This window comes from Telmatherina bonti (genome assembly GCF_933228915.1).
Source record: "Telmatherina bonti genome assembly, chromosome: 16".
In the NCBI taxonomy this organism is placed as follows: domain Eukaryota; kingdom Metazoa; phylum Chordata; class Actinopteri; order Atheriniformes; family Telmatherinidae; genus Telmatherina; species Telmatherina bonti.
Genome location: NC_136614.1, coordinates 15,915,479 through 15,938,592, shown reverse-complemented (window position 1 = coordinate 15,938,592; position 23,114 = coordinate 15,915,479). Strand labels below are relative to the sequence as shown.

The following is a 23,114-nucleotide window of genomic DNA, read 5'->3' as shown; positions in this document are numbered from 1 at the left end:
GTTGCTGTTATCAAATTCAAAATGAGCTGAAATTTTCCATAAAATGGTAAAATGTTTCTATTTCTATATGTTCTATTTGTAATAAGATATGGATTTGTGAGAGTTTAGTTAATGCAAAGAAACAAACTTTGCACAGTATTTTTGTCATTGGCGTTGTGAAGTAGATCCTGTCCAGGATCATACAGTGAAACCTGACAGGCTATAAACCTTCCTAAAATTGTACATCCAGCTAAATAGAAGACAAAGCTGATGGCTACAAGAAATTTCACTTCTACTTTGGACATGCAGATATTCCAGCAGTGTGACAGCTGCCTCGGAGCAGTAAACGCAGGCAAACTACTAAGTTCAGTAGAAAGGCAGAGATCTGCGGTGCGGACACAAAACACGCGAGGGACAACCGAAACGTAAAGTCTGGAAACAAAACGAGGAACCACCCCCCCCCCCCCCTAGACAACAGTTACCAATGTGAATATAGACTTAAATACATATGATAGTCATATATTTTACATACAATCTGGCAGTAAACAGAAAAAAGTGGTACATGCACAGAAAGTGAGAAATACAAACTAAACATATGCATATAAAAGCACTATGAAGATGTAGGGGAGAAAAAAACGGGATCCCTATTTTGGTTTTTCAATATCTTATGTAAAGATAATCTTGTATTATTTTCCAAAGAAAAATTTAAGTAAAAAAAGCTTTAAGAAGAATGTGAAGCTTATTTTCCCACTCATTATGCTCCATTTTTACCAAAAACATAAAATATCTGCATTCAATATTCCAATTGTATGCCTTTCAAATAGCCTGATAAAGTGTCATCCCACCTTGTGTCCACGATAAAGAGCACATGATTTTTTGCTTTTCTAGGCCCACCAGAGTTATATAATTATAGATAAAAAATAAAAAAAAATGGTCAAATGCATAAACAAAATATTAAATGTCTAGATTAAATAGATTACTGATCAGAGATGCAGTGATTATTTCATTGATCTGGTTTTTCATATTTTCTCCAAAATGAGACCAGGGACTGAGTTGGCTTAGACACAGCAGCATAGTAGCCTTTTCAGTATATAAAGGAGATAATTAGTGTTTTTAAAAAGCAGCATTCTGTATAACCTTCTGCCACAGAGGTTTAGTTTAACACTTAAATCAACATCTCAGAACAGGTTTTTTTTATTATTATTATTATTATTTAGGTAACTCATAATAAAATATGAGAGAAAACAATTTATTGTTATCCAGATCCTGCAGGGAACCCATTCATTAATTACATAAAACTTTGGCAAGTTAACTCTCCAACTGTGACCATCATTCTGTGCTTTTTTTTTTTTCTTTTTTTGGGGGGGAGGGGGGCATCTGTTTAGCAATGTAACAAAACAGGTGTGACAACATTGGGCTAAGCCAGCTCCATAGTGCATTAGCACAATAATAGCTGCAGGTGTACTTATTTACAGCTGAGATTGACCTCCTATCCAAATACTAACACCTGTCTGAATGCAGTTGCTGCCACTGTTTCTTTCAGCCGTTTCTGTTTCTCACTCAATATAATTTTGCTTATAAGTGCATGAATGTGGGGAACATGTGCATGTATGTATATATGTAAATATAGGGAGAGGGGAGATATGTGTTTGTCCTTTGTGCAGTTGCAGTCCTTTGATGTGCAGTCCTTTGTAATTTCTGCCAGATTTGACAAGCGAGTAAGGAGGTTGTGCTACGTCTCATTACAGCCAGAAAATGCCTGCGTCATTGTTCAGCTAACAAAACAATATGTTAATCCAGTTACACCATGAATATCTGCGAGATTAATTAGGGATTAAACAATTTGCTCTGCAGACAAAAACCACAGTATGAACAGCAGAATTGTGGTGCCACAGAACACAGATAAACAAAATGCTCACTTATCCTGAGCTGTTGAAACGTTTTATTTGTCATGAGTCACCATCTGCAGAAACATAATACACCATCACACAAAGGCAGACACAGAAAAGGATGTGTTCCAGCCTAAGAGTGCATTTTTTTATAATAAAAAAAAAAAAAACATTTTTCTTGATATGTTTTTAAAAATGATTACATTTAAAAATGTGCTTCTGGCTTAACAAGTATCAGTTGTCATTTGTGCTTTTGTATGATCATCCTGATGCCCGACTGCAAATCAAAGCTCAATTGGCATATAAATAAATTAAAACCAAAACAGCAATGTAGCATCCATTTAAAATTGTACATTTTTCCCAACAGACATTAAACTTTAAGTGTTTGAAGTCCTCTAAAACCATCCTGTAACATTGTAAAATGAACAAACAATGCTAAAAGCTTACACATAAACATTTTTAGCAGTATTGTAAGAATTGCTGATAATTTTTGTGAAACAATGTTAGACATATTTTACGTTTATATAAAATACAACGTTTAAAAAAGTAAATAAATTAAAACAGCCAACTTTGCAGAAGAAACTGGCGACTGACAGAAACATATATGATTTATTCCAGGCCACATTACTAATCTGTGTGTAGCAGCTGCTGAAAAGCTGCGGTTTGCAAAAGGATGCTGCACTAAAAATCAGTAAATATGAAATTCTGCAGATAAACAGTGGTAAGGTACAGTGTGGGTGTTTTAACAATGTGGCCATCAAGAGGAAAAATGTATATATATGGGCAGTGAAAATGACCTGAAAACTGGCAATATGGTGAATATTTAGAGGATACACTGCCACCGACTGTCTATCATAATCTTTATTCCTGACACATCGGTCCATATCAGCGATTAATAATAAAGAAAGAAAAAAAAAAAACAAAACATTCATATATAGACACATAGCCTATATATACACACATGCATAATTATAAAAACGTCCGGAGACTTTCCAGTGCTTCTAAAAACAGGAGAAATACCTTGTGTCACTTCTTTTTTTGGCTCAGTCATAACCATTACAATTACATTTTTTGACTCCCTTAAATCGACACACAAATCTATACATAAAATTCCTCAGCACAGCATGAAAGGTAGGAACGTTATTTGAGACAAGGATCTGACTTGCACTCGTCCATCTTGGAAGTAACAACAATATTCTAAAAGCATCATGAAATGCCACCTGAGGCTTTGCTAGTATTGCACCATAAATGAGCAGCATAAAATGGAGTACAATACGCTCTAAAAAGGGCCATTTTCACATCCTCTGCACACATAATAAACGTGCGAGCCAGAATATTTCCTTGTGCATACAGTTTACAGCTCTGCCAGTGGACATCATCATCACATAAATCATTTCTGATTCAGTAGTCTATAGTATGAATCCCGAAGCATTTTTGTCTAACTAGGTGTCGCGTCTTTCTGTGTGTCCAACATGTCCAGTTCTGGCTCACAGGAAGTCATACGGTGAAAGCAAAATGCCAAACCCAAGGGTTCAATGTTGCTTTTTGCAAAGTAGTAGGAGATGTCACTTTAATGTTCTCTTCTGAATCTGTGTAGCTGTTTTCTGATGTCCACTCCCCAAAGGATGCTGCCAAAACTTGATCCAAGATGATAAAGCACAAGTTAAAAACAGAGAAGACACATCCTCAAGATCAAAGATGTCTTTTGCAAATGCATCCCATCTAAGATGGCACCGACTACAGTACGCAGACGTAAAATCATTCTGCAGAATTTCATTTCAGGAATTTTTCATTGACATTTATTTGAAATTTGTAATACAAAGCCTCTAAATTTACACTGAATATTAAAAAGGTTTGTAGTGAAAATAAAACAGATTGTAAACTGTGGATCAAATAAAAGAAACATAAAGCAACTGATTAAAAATGTAGCCTGTTTCTATAAATGTCAGCTTCAATCTACCTGCTGTGTAAACAACAATATGATCTGTCAATTTCAAAGCAAAAAGAACTCACTGATGCACTGCCAGCCCATCGCATGCAAAAGTACACAACTATGGATCGGTCGCAGTCACTTTAAATTCATATGAACCAGCACCAACAGAGGCAAGGCCAAGTGGGTTCCTCTGACACCTGCTGTCCGACACAACCAGAGCATGACAAATACACTGATGCTTCAATAGACTCACAAAACCAACTGGCTCTATGCTGTCAGGAGTAAACAGGAGAACGAGCTTACAAGGAATTCAAAGAGGGCTTCAGATCAGATTCATTCAAGTGCATCTGGTTGTAAAGTTGTTCGTGTTTCTTTCCAAGCTCTGGTGCTTTGATGCTTGAAAATGAACTGACACAGCTGCTCAGTGTAGCTCATTTTAGCCCACTAAAACACTGTGGAAATCTAAAGTAAATACTTTTAGCCTTTGTCTTCTTCCATTTGTGTGATCATTGACCAGATGAGATCCACTCATCCATTAGAGCTTGTGGTGACAAAGCATTTAAAAAAAGAAAAAAAAAAAACTCATTTGTGTCCGGTACGAATGTTTCAAATATCCTCTTTTGTGAGAAATATCAGAACTAAAAACTGAAGATGTGCTTCAGGGCATGCACACACCGAGGAGGATTAATATGGATTAGAACGGAGTGAAACAAGAACTCGGTGGGGACTCGGGATGAAATATCCGCGAGCCGAAGGGATGGGCCCCGTCCCTGGGTCCCCTTTTCATCATAGCACCAAACTCCACTGTAAAAAGCAGAAAGACCTGCTGTGTGGATCTACTGCAGTCGTTTCTCTACTGAACATTTTTTCAAGTGGTCTGTAGATCAAAGCGTCCAGGACTGACAGAACTGCTGTTTGCCTGCACCAGTATGAGAACATGCCTCCACAAATGCCTGGGTTATTGACTAGCTGACAGACCATAGTCTGGGAGACTGAAGGATGCATGGGAGAGGCCGTCCAGCAGGACAGGAGCATGGCAGGAAACAGTACTCTGACCTCAGAGTCTATCATCTGATGAAATAACCCTAGGACTCTGAAGTTGGGGGATATCTCAGTTGTGGATGTTGTAGGAAGCAGAGCAAAGGGAAATGGAGACCCCTCTGTGGCATGGTGTTGGAATAATTGCCTCATTTAGTGCAAGCAAAACAAAAAAGGACAGTTGTGGATTTTAGGGAGAAAAGATGGAGGATTACCAACACCTAGGTGATTATATGGACAACAAACTAGACAGGAAATGCAACACTGGTTTCCACAATTACATTCATGACTTAAAGTGTACTATGTATTAAAGACACATTACAGAACTTTTGCCATTTTCCCCGCAACACGCCGCCTATCGACAGCTCATTCAGCATCCATCTTCCACCCTAGCTGACCTGTTAGCTCTCTCCAGCCAGCAAAAGACTATCTTACAATGACTCGTTTTGTCCCCTCTCTCTCTTTTAATCTCCTTGCATTTCTTTACTAAATCTGCAACATTGCGCGTTCAAAACAGCCAGTGTGTTTTAAGCGAAACTCTGCAGTGACATGACGCAGCGTCTCAGATGATAAAGTTGTGCAGTTTCTCACTGCTGGGCAACAGTGGCTCCAGAAATACACGATAGATGTCACCGTTAAATCAAACAAGTCTTGAACGTGGTTTTTAAGGTCAGAAAGTTATGTAATGCATCTTTAAAAAGGCACCTGCTGGAACCCTCAGAGCCGACTTCAGAAAGATAAATGTTGCCATTCAGTACAATGCGCATTACACACTCTCAACAGCACACTGCGTTCATAAGGAGCATGCTCAGTCAGAGGCTGCTTCAGTTTCACAACCCCCCACCCACCCTCATACAATTCTTTAAAATAACTATCCTCTCCATATAAACTGTATGCTGATCCTGGTTTTATTCATCATCAAGCTGGAATCGCTTCTCAGTGTTATTGAGGTAAACATGTCTCATATTTCTCCATTTAGGATTGCATTACTAAATTACAACAAGGATTCATAAGAAGGTAGAAAAGCTAGATGGAGAAACGTGATGAACGATCATCCTGTCTTAAAATTTGCAATTTAAACTCCTCCAGTTAGCTTCTCCCCATCACCTTGATTTGGTTAGCCTGCTGTGCTTTACCTGCTCTGTTGTGATGAACTCTCCTCAGATATCTGCAGGCGACTGCACTGTGATTACATGTGCTTAGTCATTCAGCAGGAGACAAGCAGCACACAAACATGCACCTAAGCATACTTGAACAAAGACCATTACTCATGTGAAAGGATACGCTGTATGTGCAATGCAAATCTGTGCATGAGCCTGCATATCAGATAATATATTATAAATTTCACTTTGCATCCACTTTCAATCCAACTGCATTTTTTCAAAGAGAATTGGAGAAAAAAAATAATGCCCCCATCTCTGCAGCACACAAGAAAGACACAAGATGGAAAACCTGTTCAGCCACTTTCCTCCTTAAAAATGATGAAGATGTTCCGACGTGATCAAAGTAACAATCTTGAGACGCAGTTTCTGCTTGGATACAGAGTTCATCAGAGAACTGTGCAGAGGTTGAGTGAGCTCTGATTCATGTTCTTGTTCACCAGTGAACATCTTTGCCATGTGAAATTGGCTCATAAATATTCACTGGATTGCAGTGAATCGACATGACTGGAATTTATGGTTAATAAAAAGGAGCTCAAAAGCTGAGAGGCATGAAATAACTTAGCACCTTGCGTAGCTTGTGTTTTCTACCACACAGTTAAGTAAATTCCTCTAAATCAGGCGAAAAAGTTCTTTAAAGCTGCACAGACCACTTTAATGCAGCAGATACGCTCAGTAAAAGAAATCACGAGTTCTTAATAAATCCATTTAAAACTATGAAATTTATTGCTGAGATTTACACAAAATTCCTGTCTCCGTCCACGCTTGCATAAATCCATTTATGCAAAAAGAAAGACATGTTGCAAATTAGACCTTTCAACTCTAGTTTCAAGGTAACCTACTGAGAAAGTACAGGGCTGCACACAAATAACAGACCTGAAATAAATATGATGTTAAGCTTAAATGTTAAATAAATAAATAAATAAATATTTTATCTAAAAGTATTTTTTCTCCACAGTTTTTAAAAGAGGGTTTAGTTACTTTAAAACATTTGATGTTTGTTCACAAAGCAAACTTGAAGACAGATGAGCCTGGAGAACTTAAATTGATAGATTTTTTTAAGGTACTATTTATTAAAACAATGAAGGAAATATGGTTGTTGTCAAATGACTGACATGTTATCAGGATTTGTTATGTGAAAACATATCCACATATCCATTGTGGGTTTGATGTTAAATTAGAAAAGATCTGGTGATTCATGAAAAAAGTAATATCCAATAAGACAATAAAATGCCATTTTTAAGGTTAAAAATTGTGTTTGTCAGGAGACTGATGCCACAGAAAACAGAGCCAGTGAAGTGTCTGGCTATTAAAAGGAAAGACTTGACAGCAGGCAGGCGGTGATCGCTCTAAAATCAAGAGCAAAAACACTGAAATCACTGAAAAGATGTTTCTTGCCCCCTGGCTCTCCTCCAGATGGGGACAGTGACAAGATGCAAAAAGCTGCAATCAGTGCAGAAGTGGAAGAAGAGCAGGCATCCTCGTCGGAAGAGTAAAAGAAAAAAAACCAACCACCTAAAACCTACTTTTTGTACAGATGCTGGAATTTAACTACATTTAGTCTCCTTAAGTGTAACTTTTAAAAATGCAGCAATAAGCTCTCATGGTAAACGGCTCAGTCACGTTCCACCGCCATCACATGGGTTGCCAGATCTTCTTGCATTACAAGGGGACAAATTGTCATTTTTCAATTTGCTGGAAATCTACAATTAAAGTGTATATTTCTGCATCAGTCCATTCAGTCCTTATTATGCTAAGCCATTAGTATTTGTATCTGAATGTTAGAGTAAGGGAAAGAGAAAACAGATTAATATTTTTATGGGATAGCCTCCAACGGATCCTAAACTTTAGGTCACACGATTGATTCCTAATTTATGTCAACTTTTACATTTAGCCCCTCTTCAGTTAGACTTATAAGAAAAAAAAAAAAAAACACAAATATATGGCAACATTTATTCCCTACATGATGGGTTAGACATGAGAAAATGCAGATTTGCATTCACAATTTCATCATTTTAAAAACAATGTCAGCATGTTGCATGAACTCTGAGATTGAAGGAAGCTCCCAAGTTTAATGTGAGAGAATATTTAGCTGCAATCTAAACATTTATGTCTGACATGAAAAGACTTCTGTGATGGACTGGCAACATGTCCAGGGTGCCCCGCCTCTTGCCCAAAGACTGCTGGGATTGGCTCCAGCTTCCTCGTGACCCTTAATCGGACTAAGCGGTAAGGAAAATGAATGAATGAATAAAAAGACTTCTATTGAAGTCTCCTACACTGGCCTTCATATTTGGGAACTATGTGCCAAAGCACCCTGACTAAAATGTTTATATGTGTCATCGTCGCAAAGAAGTAAATGTTTGGTTGTGAAAAGCCTCTGACTTCAAAAGCTAGAACCACTTCCTACCAACGAGGAGAGGAAATAGTCTGTTGTTGGAAAGTTTAGATGCAAACAGCCAACTTCTACCTTATTCTGATGGGCAAATATTTCACACTGATAACTCCAAAATGCATGCAAACAAATCAAAGCCTTTAAGGCACAAAGGTTTTTAAAGCAGTGTCCAAACCCACGAAGCTTGGCTGCTGCATTTCAAAGCAAAACTTTTGAACTCTTTTAGAAAACATTCCTGAAGCCCAGAGGAATATGGAGAAGGAATCTGTATGAGCAGTGTGCTCCGTAAAAGAAAAGACCTGCAACTCAACAGCTCCTATTGTTAGACTGGAAGCCATGAAATAAGAAAAGAAACAGGGGGGGTTGCTGGAAGTCACACACCTGCATACACGCAAAGTCCAGCATAAGCAAATGCACTGCATCCTATATCCTTTGCTTAGACACACAAACACACTTAAGCAGTGTTTATGCGCCGATGCTGGCTGACAGGTTCGAATTTATGCTGGTGAATTTTTGAGTCAACACCCTCGGCTCCTGTCAGCAGCACCGCATCTCCTCACCTCAACATCATCTGGAGGCTGACAGGGAAAAAAATCCCAAGCACAAGCATGGAGAAACCACATAGATGCTAGACCCTCTCCTCTATAGCAGAGAAGACAGCAAAACACACACACACACACACACACTAAAGAATTAAAAAAATGGAAGTGATTTAGAAAGAAGACAGAACTGAATTTGGAAGGAAAAAAAAAAAAAAACATAAGAAATAAAGACATTTAGTTGCATGTGGCCGATAAGATCACATTTACTTCATGACCAGTTTTCTACTCGTGATGCTTCACAGTTAAATCACACACGCATACAGCAGCTTTCAAAATCCATCAACAGAGGAGCTAACAAGGAGAAAATAGGAGAACTGGGGTCTTTTACCTTGCTAGTACTGAGGCAGACAAATGGCTCCCTGAAGGAGAGAACCATCACTTCTCATTATAATTACTCCTCTTGCACTGACCCACTATCAACTCTCACACCCTCCCTTGATTTAACCCTCCACCCTTCTAAAACCGACCTTCACTCGGTTAAGTCGCGGTGTAAAATTAGGAGTTTCAAGTGACTGTGTCCCAGAGCTCTTCAAAGGGTGAACTGGGGGCACAATTTGCGTCTCCCTCCCACTTTGTGTTTGGATGATTGATGAGTCATCCAGAGAGACTAATGGGAACGCCGTGTAGGCCATACATATTTCATAACAAAGCAGTCTTCTGTGTAATAGCAAATATTGTAAATCAGCAGTACAGCCAAGTGTTTTGAGGCATGAGAGCAGAGACTGGAAAATGTTGCAACTTCGCTGGAAGTGGATTTTTTTCCCCGTAAAGATCAGTTCATGTGATCTGGTTGGTTTTCAGAAGCAAAGTTCAGGATGAAGCATTACACTGCAAAAACTCAGTCTTTAAAAAACAAGAAAAAAAAAAATACAAAAATTAGGTAAATCTTGCTGAAGATAAATTATCTGCCAACAGAACAAGAAAATTTGGCTTGTCAAGACTTCCAAAAACAAGTACTCTTAAAACAAGAGGAATTCTCTTAAAAAAAATAAGCATATGTGTACTCAGTTTAAGATTTTAATCTTACTTAGATTTCAGTTTTTGCAGTGTACTCCATTTGGTCTTATTAACTATGACTAGCAGTATAAATAGAAAATAATCATGTCTTTTTCTACATGTTAAAAGTGTTTATATGTAGTTGTGATTGACTTTATTTTAAAACACACACATATATTCATTTATTCAGGGTTGGTTTTGTTCCTTAAAAGCGGGTCTGATGATGATTTATTCATGTCGAAATGTTACATGAAGTATTATATAAGTATAAAATACTACTCAGTGACTGTATCACATCATATACTTTAACCTTTTATTAACAGCCAATGTCTTCAAAACGCCAAGATTTTGAGGCATTTAAGGCAAGTTAGCATCCATCTGCTGCTCACTCACTCCTTTATTCTTCACTTATGCTTTTTGCCATCCCAGTCTGCGTTCCCTCATTCTTTCTTTGTATTCCAGTCTCTTGATACCCGTTCTCTTCCATCTCTAAATCCTTCCCTCCAACTTGCAGCAAGAACTCATTTATCAAAGTCGACTGTGGTTGTTGGCATCTTGTTATTCCTGCTACACTTCCAGCTTCTTTCAACAGAAGATTCTTTAAGCTTGATAATCTGCTTGTACTGAAATAATGAGTTCACAACTTCAACATCTACTGCTCTTGATTCACATCATGATGCTTCATTTTTCTGATTATTTTTTTGTATTATTAAGTAAAAACAACAGATTCTGTGCTGAAAAATATTTTCATCCATCTGCTTCTGAGGGTCACCACTGGAAAAAAATGAATACATATTTCCTTTTCTGTAGCTCCACAATACCTGCTTTACAACCATTTTCTTTATGCATTTGTCTTTTTTTTCCAGATTAAAAAGAATCTTAATGCAAGCATCTAATTGGTCCTAAGAGGGAATTAACCCTAAATCCACAATCAGTCCATAAAAATGGCTAAAATGCCAATTGCGCATTGGTGATATATCAGTTAAATGTATATATTTTCTCACACACGTAGGCCAGTAGGTATTTATTCTGATTTTTCACATTATCCCAAAATCACATTCAGAGTTAAAATGTTTCACTCATGCTTCTCACACACACACACACACACACACACACACACACACACACCTCTGTTAATGTATGGCACCGTGGTTGCTTTTTGTTTTTTTTGTTTTTTTAAACATTTGGCACTAGAACTACTTTGTTAAGGTAAGAAAAAGAAAAAAAATTTGGCTTAAACACATTTCCATTAACTGCTGTGACTATATGATTCATGAAATGAAATGGTGAGGACACTTATCTGATCCAACCAGTACTAGCAGGCACTTACTGACTGAGATGCATAGCTCTGATGTGAACACTTAAAAACTGCAATATGATACGATGAAAGCTGCTGTAAATTCAGCCAGTCATCGTCACTGCAATCTGATTAAAAGTCACAGTAACAATTTTTGCAACTTAAAGGTGGAGTGTGTAAGATTTTCAATATTTTCAAAATGAATTAACTAATAAAATAACTACAATAATAATTAGATATTTTTTTAAACATGTAGGTTCCAGTCTGTCCATATTTGATGAGTTATTAAATTGCAAGTTTAATTAATGACAAAAAGCACATCTTTTTTTTTTTTTTTACTGGCAGGCAAACATTCAAGAAGGGTCTTTGTCATTAATTAAACTTGTAATTTAATAACGCATCAAATATGGACAGACTGGAACCTACATGTTTTTTTTTTTAAAAAACTAATTATGATTGTAGTTATTTTTTAGTAAATTTTTTTTTTTTTTTTAAATATTGAAAATCTTAAATACTCCACCTTTAAGTCAACTAAATACTTCTTTATCCAATGAAGTTAGACCAGATCAATCCAAAAAGACTTCTTCAGCTGTGGGGAGAATACTTCATCATTCATGTCTTTACTTGTAGTGGAGCTAGTTTCCTTAATGTATAGTTTTACTTTGGAAAGAGTCAACCTTTTAAAAGACTGTCTAAAACTCTTCAAATCAAAACTCAGTTTCAGGTTCAAATTTCTCCAGGTACTTCTGACTAAAGTTTAAGGCTTCCTGCTGACACAAACCAAGGCACAAAGTTACACAAAATACTGCCTTTTCCATTACCTTGTCAGCTGCACAGTAAGCTGAAAACATTCACATCAACATCTCAGAAACGCTATAGAATAGCTACTAATTAAATCTGCACCATATACGCCGCTTTTATATGCTTAACCTAAAATACAGCTCACACTGTGCCGGAACAAAATATTCCACCTCTTCATACGTCTCAGACACTGAACTAACAAATGGGAACAGTCAGCAAATTCTAAAATGTTTTACAAGGTTTTCCACTGCAGTATTACTTTTTTAGGGGTCATGATAAATAAACATATCAATACAGCCTGCAGTTAAAAAAAAAAAAATGCTGACATGAATCCATTTAGAGGAAGATTTGCTTTGCAGTCAATTTATTTCTTCTGGTTTAATCCATGTCTGCACGACAAACAGCGACTCGTCACTAATTTCTGCACAACGAACTAGGGCTGGGCGATATGACCTTTTAGTAATATCCCGATATTTTTATGGCATGTCACAATATATATCTCCATATTTTCCTTAGCCTTGAATTAATGCTTTGGTGCATACAATCACATCAGTAAGATGATTTTGTGTCTCCATTAAAACATAATTGTTCATACTGCATTAAGATATGCTGATTTTAAACATTCATGCCAAAAGGATGAAATTGTAACAAAGCAAACTGATCAAAACCGTATTTATTGAACAGTTAAAGCAGTGGCAGAAACATGTCATTTTAAAACAAAATAAAGTGCCTTTGCATGATGTAATAAATGCAACGTATGAAAATAGGTGCTCCAGGGGGGGACTTTTCAAATGATGAAATATAAGGCTTTGCTTTATGGATACGTTTTTGAGTTGTCGTGTATTTTTTTTTTTTTTTTTTTTTTTTTTTTTTTTAAATCGCAGAGTTTAGCGTAGAAATCAGTCTTACAATACAGGCAGAATGTCCTCGTATCGTCTCCAATAAATGGCTTCAGCCAGTTTTTAATTCAGGATTTGATTCCCACTCCTTTCTGTACTTTCTAGAGACATGACGAGCTAGATAAACATGCTTGTGTCACACACATACCGGATGAGGTGAGTAAGTGACAGAGGCTGTGAATGTAATCAAATAGAATTAATTATTTTTGCGTGACGTGAAAAACTTTGTAATTTACATACCACTCTGTAATCCAGAGCGGGATCAGTGGCGAATTTGGCTGTTCATTGTGACTGTAGGTGGAGTCGTGCAGGTGTCCTCTCTGCTCCTCTGACTGGCTGCAGCTGCAGCCGGAGCGACTGGGTGCTTTAGGACGGGGAGAGACTCTCGTTCTAACAATAACTTTACAATATGCGCTTTAAAGTCAGTCGCCAAAACACCAGGAAAGTCTCCAATAACTCCAGTAAAAGTCGCTAGATTTGTCGCTAGTTGCTTTTCACAAAAAGTCGCCAGATTTAGCGAGAAAGTCGCCAAGTTGGCAACAGTAGCTACACGCTGCCTCTCATGACGTAGCACGTAGCTCACGTTATGTACGTAACTAGGTGCGCTTGCTTTAACTCTCTGTGCAAAGCGGTGCAGAGTCGAGGAGGAGGGAGAAAACCCCGCCCACAGCTAAAAACAACTGCGTGACAACAGGATACTTGAATATGATGAATATAGGCATTTTCTATATCGCACAGGGGACTAGCAACGATATATCGAGTATATTCGGTATATCGCTCAGCTCTACACCGAACTGTTTATTTTCTTCCACAATGAGTCAAGTTCAGTCACAACAAATATTCCTCAAGGCAGATTAGAATCAAATCTCCACTCCAACATTCACTCCAACACTTTAAACACCAATTTATCATTGCCACAACTAATTGTGCTGGGAAGAAGCAGCATGCTGGAGATCTGGTCCTAAAGGACCTACATACAGCAGGATTCTGTTCCAGCCTGATAGTTAATGAGCCAGACTTGCTCCGCTGAGACCAGAGGTGACACCACCAACATCTCATGTACCATTTGAACTGAATTCTTCAGTGATAATGAATCACTTAAGTCATAAATCTACATGTGCAAGTAGCACATTTAAAGAGGCTTTTTTTCCTGCTCATGTTTGAAGTTGATTTTAACACCCTATGGGAAAGAATGGAAGTCACTCCGGTGCTTCATTATGGGAGAAAAACAACCAAGTGTGAGGCCGACTTTGGGAGCTGATGAAACAGACACCGTGAAGTAGTAATTGTGTCTCAAAGGTTTGGAGGCTCTCTGCACTGGTATTAGACTTGTTCCATTTGTAAACAGCGACTATGTCACAGACTCCAGTCAAACAGAGTAACACTGAGGCCTTAAACTATGACAAGCTGACTAAATACTCTCCCCCGAATCCTGATTTCTGAGACCCTCTACTGATTACTAAGTCTCTGAGAAACACTCTGAATCAGTGTGTACACAAATCTGTTTTTCCTCAGCTCAGTGTCTTTTAACATGGTGGATTTTGCACCTTGCAGCGTTTTGTATACAACAGTATGAAATCAAAGCTGTCAAGTCCGAACGCCACAACAGGTTTGTTTCTTAAAAGCAACATTTTCTCACAATTCTCAACAACAGGATGTTTTTTCCTCTTACCTTTCTGTAGACAATCATGTTGGGGGTGTCATCCTCTGGGTCCACGCTGCTCATGGACCTCATTGACAGTAGAGGGCGAGCAGTCTTGACGGGCTCCTTCAGCTCCTCGGACGCTTCATCTGCTTCTGTGGTTTCTGCAGAGCTGGTCGGCTGCTGCTCCTCTTCCTCCTCCTCCTGCTGCTGCTGCTGCTGCTGCTGCTGAGGTGCTTCAGCCATCGCCAGTCTGTCTGTCAGTCTTCTTCCTTTGTGTTGGTTATCCTCTCTCCTTTATCAGTGTCAGCCTGCTTCCTTTACGTCCTCCTGTGCGCTCCCTCCTCAGTGTCTGGAGGCAGCTGCAGGAGACAGGGAGAGATGAATGGGACCCTACAACTCACCGCTGGGCTTGTGGCTCCCATCAGACCAGTTCTCCATCTTCAGTCAGGTGACACAGGAAGGATGTAATGGAGACATCATACACTCTTAATTTTCTCTTATCTTTGCTCTTCCTCCAAGCCGTCCATCACAGGAGTGATTATACATCATCTGTTAGGATCTGTTTCTTACATCTCTTCTTTCTGTCCCCCGTCAACATATAATGTGATCTGCTACACAACACTTAGATCACCTGTAGCATGTACACATGTATGTTTTGCAAAAGAAATACTTTGTAAACATCTTCAGCTTCCTATGCTTTATAACATCTGTTTCCAGATAAGAATAATTTACAGCCGAGATTAAAGAATACCCAAAGGGAACAACAAAACAACTTCTTAACCCAAAGCCCTGAATTTGAGCTGCATCAACTCATTGTTGCTTGAATATAATCCAGCTATGTCAACCATCAGTTATATTAGCTGCTCACAAAGTCTATAGAGAAATATATGCAGATTCAACTTCAGTTATGAAAGCATCAGATCCAGTGAGAAACAGCTGGTCACATCCAGACATGACTCTATATCACACACACATGCACCGTCTGCACTCATAACAGGCTGACAGCTGTCAAAATATTGTCTCCTGCAGACAGATGGGATGTTGTAAAAAAAAAAAAAAAAAAACCCCAGAACAAAGTTCAAAGAAAAGGAAAGAGGAGAAATGAAGAATATACTTTAGAGGCTTCAGTGTGAGGACACGACTCATTTGTCTTTGTCACTACTTGGTTGAGTGGAGATGCATCACAGTCCCAGAATATCATATTCCCAACATAACTGTGTTTATCTCCAGTCAGTCTGCTTTACGGCTAAATGCGACACCCACAAGTCTGTTCACAAACCGGCTGTAGAGAAACGTTTTGACTGTTTTGCTAGAAGTATAAGATTATTTTAAACCCAATTAAACAAATTAATCACGAGAATTTTGTCATGTAGAAACTTCAGAGTTTGAAGGCAGGCAGACGTAGCAGATCTGCTGTGTTGCTTTAACACATGACAAACCATGTTGGAAAGTCTGTAAACACATTCTACTTATCTCTTTATATGAAAAAGCTATTTAGAAAATAAAGTCCACATTTATACTAAATCCACAAAGTCAATAAAACTGTGTTTCATAATGCTTTTTATACGACTTGCACACGCTGCTGAGAGTGATTAACACAGAACATATTAGCTATGCAGTCATACTGAGACAACAGTAGCTTTCTTTCTCTGCTGCTGGTGGGTTTTTTTGTTTGTTTGTTTGTTTTTTTCTCTTTTTGTTAATTTGAACCGTGAAAGTTTGTCACACACATACTTTAGTATATTTCCATACTTCAGAACAAACAGCTTCAACTAAAACCATACCTTTCAATTCCCTTCTTATCCGCTTTGTTTTCCTTCGCTGGCTCTTTGTTTTGAGGCAGTAGATTAAAATGTTTCGCCGTCGTCTGGAATTATGCTTCATACCGCAGTTAGACTTTGTTTTGTTTTGTTTTGTTAGCTTTCCTCTTCATCATACATCTCCATTAGGTCTCCTCTCAGACCCGTCAGCCACTCACCACCTGTTCCTCGTTGCTAATTGAATCACCTGCATCCAATCATGTAATCATCCCTGTGCCGGTATATTTACACTGCTTGCTGTTCTCTCCTCTCTGACACATCCTCTCCACCGTAGTTCTCTTCATTGTTTTCGTGCCTGTTTCCACTGACTTGTTTATAGTCTTAAAGTGCTTCAGTTTGCTGTTTCCATCTGCTTATCTCTTGCATTTGCACCCTTAAAGCTACAAGGACGACCTGCCTTTAGAGACACCAGAGCTTAACATGGGAAGGCCAACAAAATTAAAAACAGATCAGTGACTTGGAAAAATAATTAAATGAAAAATTCAATGACAAATCCAGTGTTGCTAAATGACGCTCCCAGAAGCAGTGAGAGAAACAAAAGGCATGTTATTGGAAGCTTCAGTAAACAGGAGAGACATGTACTGGTCAAGTTGGTGTGAAGACGCTTAAATCATTTTCTTAGTAATTGTACATCCCCGTTATCCTGTCATAGCCACTGTTCTTTGACTCATAATGGCTGAGGATGTTTTTGTTTTGTAAAATTCAATTAGTTTTATTTATATGGCACCAATTCACAATCAGTTCAACCAGTTCTTTCCAGTCAAAACCAGTCCACATGAGTCCCACTGATAATAAAATAATATTTAAAAAGATGAAAGATATGTGTGGATTTGTGTGATGGGAAACAGAGCTTTGGGGGGATATATGTGGAGGGGGACTGTATTTATAAAGCGACATTGCAGTAATGGGCAGACATAGAAACATGTGACCGCCATAGTTGTGTCATGTGTTTTCAGTGTGTCAGCAGTTTACAGTAGATTACACAGAGCCTGCTGGGTGGATGAACTGCCCAGGCTGTGATATACACTGACTGCCCTCTAGTTAATACATACAGTAACCCTAATGGGTCAATTCAAAGCATTTGCAGATGAGAACGGTTTTCTTTTTCTTAACAGTTTCCATTTCTCTTGCTACTAAAAGTCCTAATCTAGATCTCCGCCAACTCCTGCTATGACAACACTGATGATGATGATAACATATTCTGCCAAACTGAACAATCACCAACTCTGCTCCACTGCGTAAACCAAACTTTATCCACAAAGTGTTGGATGTGATCTGATGCTTTTATCCAGAAAACAATGTTTCTACTGAACCAGGCCACCAAGAAGTTTCCATTGTCACACATCAAGTGGTTTTACGTACAATACTACATGCATCAAAGCAAAGCTTCCTCACTCTTCATTTAAACACGTTTTGTATTAGCTTACCATGTTTGTCAATGTACAATTTTTTTTTTAAGATTTCTTTCTTCATTTTATTGTAATTTGTAGAAAGTGTGATGTGTATGAATTTAAAAAAATGTGAAACCTGAAAGATTTTGGACAAAAAAACAGAAAACATTTAAAAGGTGCTCAAAAAAAAAAAAAAAAGCAATGTCACATTTTTTCACACACTGTATTTACGGACATGTAGTGATGCCTTTCTTTATTGTTAATATTATTTGCTTTTTTTATTGATTTATTTTTCTCTATTCCATAAAAATATTTATAAAATAATTTGTTTGCATTTTCTCTGTATTTGCTGGATCATTTCTTGTCCTGTTTACCAGTTAGGGAAATTTTGAGCATAATGTTTTTATACATTTTTAATTTTGTAATATATTTATTTATTCTTTAGTGAGTGGCAGTTTATTGGATGATTCACCAATGTTGAATCAAGTGGCTAATTTGCAAATATAATATCCACGCCCGTGACTGTACAAAAAAAAAAAAAAAAAAAAAAGAAAACAGCCCCTTTATAGGTATCCACTGTAATGAAGACTTTGCATAAATAGGTTAATTAGGTTTATATATATATATATACATATATATATATATATATACATATATATATATATATATATATATATATATATATATACATATATATATATATATATATATATACATATATATATATATATATATATATACATATATATATATATACATATATATATACATACATATATATATACATATATATATATATACATATATATATATATACATATATATATATACATATATATATATATACATATATATATACATATATATATATATACATATATATATATATATATATATATATATATACATATATATATATATATATATATATATATATATATATATATATATATATATATATATATATACATATATATATATATATATATATATATATATATACATATACATACATATACATATATATACATATATATATATATATATATATATATATATATATATATATATATATATATATATATATATATACATATACATATACATATATATACATATATATATATATATATATATATATATATATATATATATATATATATATATATATATATATATATATATATTGTCCCTTGACATTGTTTTGTTGAATTTTACTGTTTTTGGCCATCTATATAGATATTTGACATGTCTAAGGGATAATTCTGGCACTTCGGCACCACCTAGTAAAGGATAATTTGACATCTGTCTTGTGTCCGGTCTCTTCTCTGAGATCTCTCCAGCCAGGAAAAGTCCAACATATGTAAACCCTTGTCTTTGTGTCTTTCTTTCCCTTGCTCCCTCCATTAATGTCAGTCATGGTTTCAGTTTGAAACGACCAGTGTGTCGCTATAAATGACACACTGGTGTCAAATACATTTTAAAAAGTTGTGAAGTCCAGTTTCCCAGTCTAAAGGCGTTGAACAACCACTCCAGGATTATGTGTAATAAATGTCCACGTGTTATTAAAATAAGTCAAATTTTTAGTCATTTTTAAGGTCAAAAACTTGTGTTGCTTCAAAGCAACATTTCTTTTTATTTTTTTTAGAAAGCACTTTTCACATATCAAAAACAGCCCAAAGTGCTTTACACATTGATGTGTGTGTGTGTGTAAATGTTGAGGTGAGGGCTTGGTTCAGATTAACTGTCTAACTTGGTCAGAAAACCCAACGTTTCTGATTAGGTTATGAAGCTTCTGGTAATAAAGGCGAGGGAATGCAACGTTCTCTTAAGTGGAAACCTGGCTGTGTCCATGTGTGTTTGCTGCTCACACACACATTAAGCTCCATGTCAGCTGCCTCTTCAAATCAATACTCTCATCAGCTAGCTGTTTGTTCTTATCAGCAATTTTTCTGGGATTCAGAGCGCTGCATCTTCTGGAAACAGATATAAAATGTGACATTTCCTCATGGCTGCAAATCAGAAAGAGACTGAAGCATTTCTGAATTAATGGCTCCCAAGCTGCTGTAGTTTGTCCAAACACGCCATCTGTTTGATCGGCTCTCCAAACCTGCACCTGACACTGACAGCAAAATACTCAATTTGTTTCCCCTCGCAATGCTCAAGTTCATACTCCCATAACTCTTATCGAGCTCCTGAGATCACGAGTAGCCTTGTAAGCAAAGATCAATGCCACCAGATTAGCTCTAACTCGTGATTTTACATATAAATTAAATGTTCTGGTCCAATTCTCCCATCTGATCAGCCTGGATCACTCCGTGATTTCAAGATCAGGGACTTTGTCTCATCTTTGTCATCTGAAACTTAGTTAGCTTAATTGTTTTAAAGAATATCAACATTAAATCACAGATAAGATTCCTGCATCTTCATTGGTTAACAAATATTTCACTGTCATGCAGCTTTAGCCAGCTTGTTGACGATGTGGTTTCTTAAGGTTATCTAGTGATAACTGCAGTCAGATGCATCTCCCAAAAAACGTTGCCATTCAGAAAACACAGCTGTGTTTTAAGCTCCAGCTTCTGCAACTTGTACAAATAGTTGGAGGCAAATAACTGGAACATGCAGATCAGAAAATAGGGAATTGCACAAATATGATGAGATCATTCAAAATATTTTGTTTGCTTCTCTGTTAAATTTAAATAAAGAAGAATATACTGCAGAGGGGATTTATTCTGAGCTCCCCAGTCCTACCAGTTTACAATCAGATGAGACGACAGATTTGCATGAACGCTGTGAGGCTTCTCTGCTCCAGATGTGCTGTTTAAAAGGAATAAAGAGACGACAGAAAGAAAAGTGCAACATCCATTTTTTTCAAGGAAGACTCAAATTATTCTGCAACTCCAAATTAACACGATTACATCCGGAGCTAAACATGTTCTCTGCTCGCCTTTTTTCATCCCAACACACGCTGTGATGACAGCGAGTGCAAGATGGCCTGCTGTTTCCAAAGTCCCTTCCCTTTGGACCCTCCACAGTGCAACACACACACACAGATGCCAATTTCTGAAGCACCCATCACTACGACGCTGCAGGCAAAGCTGGCTCTTCCCCACCGAGGGGTGCCAGCAAATCGAGGACACTATCAAGCTGCACTGTTTTTCTTTTTCTTTTTTTTATAAGGTTCTTCTTGTTTATCGTTGTTGTCCTGCAACAAAAGAATTGAGACATTTATTGTGTCAAAATGAGTATATTTAGGGGCAGAAACCAGCTCTGGATTATTTCTGCTGGAGGACTTATTGGAGGTGACACTTGTGTTTTGTACAGATGTAAAACGACTCATCTGGTCGATTAAAATGGAAAAATGTCTGCTTCAGTCTGAAGCATAATTCTAATTACTGATTGTTTTTAATACTTCAACTTGTCGGAGAGCACAGTGACGTGATTATGAAGTTATTAATCTCACCATTGTCTTTACCAGCTTTATCATATTTTGGTTTGCAGTGGTGCTGAAGCCTTCCCCAGTTTACAGCGTAGCTGGAGCCAGTTGCTGATCCATCACAAGTTATCACAGTTATTTATTTATTTATTTTTATTTTAATAGCAACAAGAAAAGAAAAACATCTTAAATTTTCTGGATATCACTATCACTGCTCTCTCTCCATCCCTGTGGTGTAAACATATATCTTCCCCAACACTAAATCCCTGCTTGGCCTCTATTATTGCACATTAAACGAACTTTTTATGCGTCCCATTAACTTCACAACCAACTGCAGTACAGCCCCAAGTGCTGAGAGTAAAATTTGAGCTACTGAAACCACAGCACAAAGGAAAGAATCCCAACAATGACAGCAATAAAGGTAACAGTGACAGAAGTTCTGGTGAAGCTTATTATCTGCCTCGTCTTGTGTCACATCTCGTTTTGTTCGTTGGAAAAGTGTGAAATAAATAGTTTATTTTTACTGCTTTTGAGGGTTTTAATTCACGTTAACTCCCTGCTACAGCTTGAGATCGTGCCTTAGCATTCAGTGTGTTCAGATATCTTCCTCTGCAGAAGTATCTTATATATATTGACATTAACGTAGAAACGTAGATCTCCTCTGTCTGCAGGGTCTTTACGGAGAAGCTACCACAGCCAGGCTATCTGCAACATTTAGGACTAATGTTTTATGATAAGTAATGTCTATTTTTGCATATTTTCCTTCAACATCATAGATCTCAAAACAATTACATGTTATGTCAGTGTATCAGAATATTTGGAGTACATGAGGCAGATTTAGATAAATACAATAAACAAAAACAGTCATTTTATTCAGAGAGCAGGAGATGGTGCTCTCCCTGCCTCACTTGGTTTATTTTATCATGTAACTATGTTGTTTGTGACACATTTTAGGTTGGATTAAACCTGCGGATTGAGGCAGTTTTCAGATTAAAGTCAGTGCACTCTTTCAATCCAAGGTTCAAGGTCACTGGAGTACACGAAAAGCAAGAAAAAACCCAAAATAAAGATAACCTGGAGTCTTACTATAAAACCTTTCATTTCTGGAAGCTAATTTCACCTCTGATTATGCAATAAAGTAGTCCATATGGTTGCACTGCATTGTTGGTGCACTCTCATCAAATAAAGCATTTCATTGTCCCTTAAACAGAACAAAGTATTGTTACTGGAGTGTCAGTATTGTTAAATTCGGAGAAAAAAAATGCTCCCCAGAGCTAAAAACATGGTCTTCTTACTGCAAGAGCACAATTAAGTGCCCACTGCTGAGGGGGGACAATGCCTTGTACCACTCAGGGTACAATTTGGTACAATATTTTCTAAGATTATGGGTAAAATAATAAGAAAGCTTCTCTGTTTTCAGGCTTTCCTCAACATAAAAGCATTCAGTCAGTCCCAATAGCGTAACAGAGATAAACTCATATTGCATGATATAATGCTGGATTGGGGAGAAAGTTGAGTATGTGGTAAATTTATCAAGTTGCTTTTGTCCAAAATTTTATAAAAGACCATGGGATCCCTGTACTGAATGACAGGGGCCACATCCCATCCCCTCCTGCTGGCTCTGCCACTCTGTTTCTTCATTATTAAAGATACTCAGCAAGCTTTTTTTTTTTTTTTTAGATTAAAAGCTAATAGTTGTTTGGCTTCAAAATGCGCCGTTTGAAAGGTTAGATCAGGAATGTCCAAAGTTGGTCTTTGATGATCACAGTCCTGCAGGTCTTCTACATATCCCTGCTCCAATTAAATGGACGCAGCAGGTATCAAGTTCTGCAC

The 23,114-nt window shown here is 37.2% G+C and overlaps 1 protein-coding gene across 1 annotated transcript in view; it reads right to left on the bottom strand.

The window, feature by feature from the left end:
- The window catches only part of LOC306767772 (regulator of G-protein signaling 6-like), a gene marked incomplete at both ends in the record, with an annotated part of 78,521 nt that extends 63,644 nt beyond the window's left edge, over window positions 1–14,877 (bottom strand). The window contains one exon of the mRNA XM_079255891.1: window positions 14,662–14,877. Coding sequence (XP_079112017.1) covers window positions 14,662–14,877 — 216 coding nt within the window. The remainder of the gene's footprint in view (window positions 1–14,661) is intronic.
- Window positions 14,878–23,114: the final 8,237 nt, after the last annotated feature.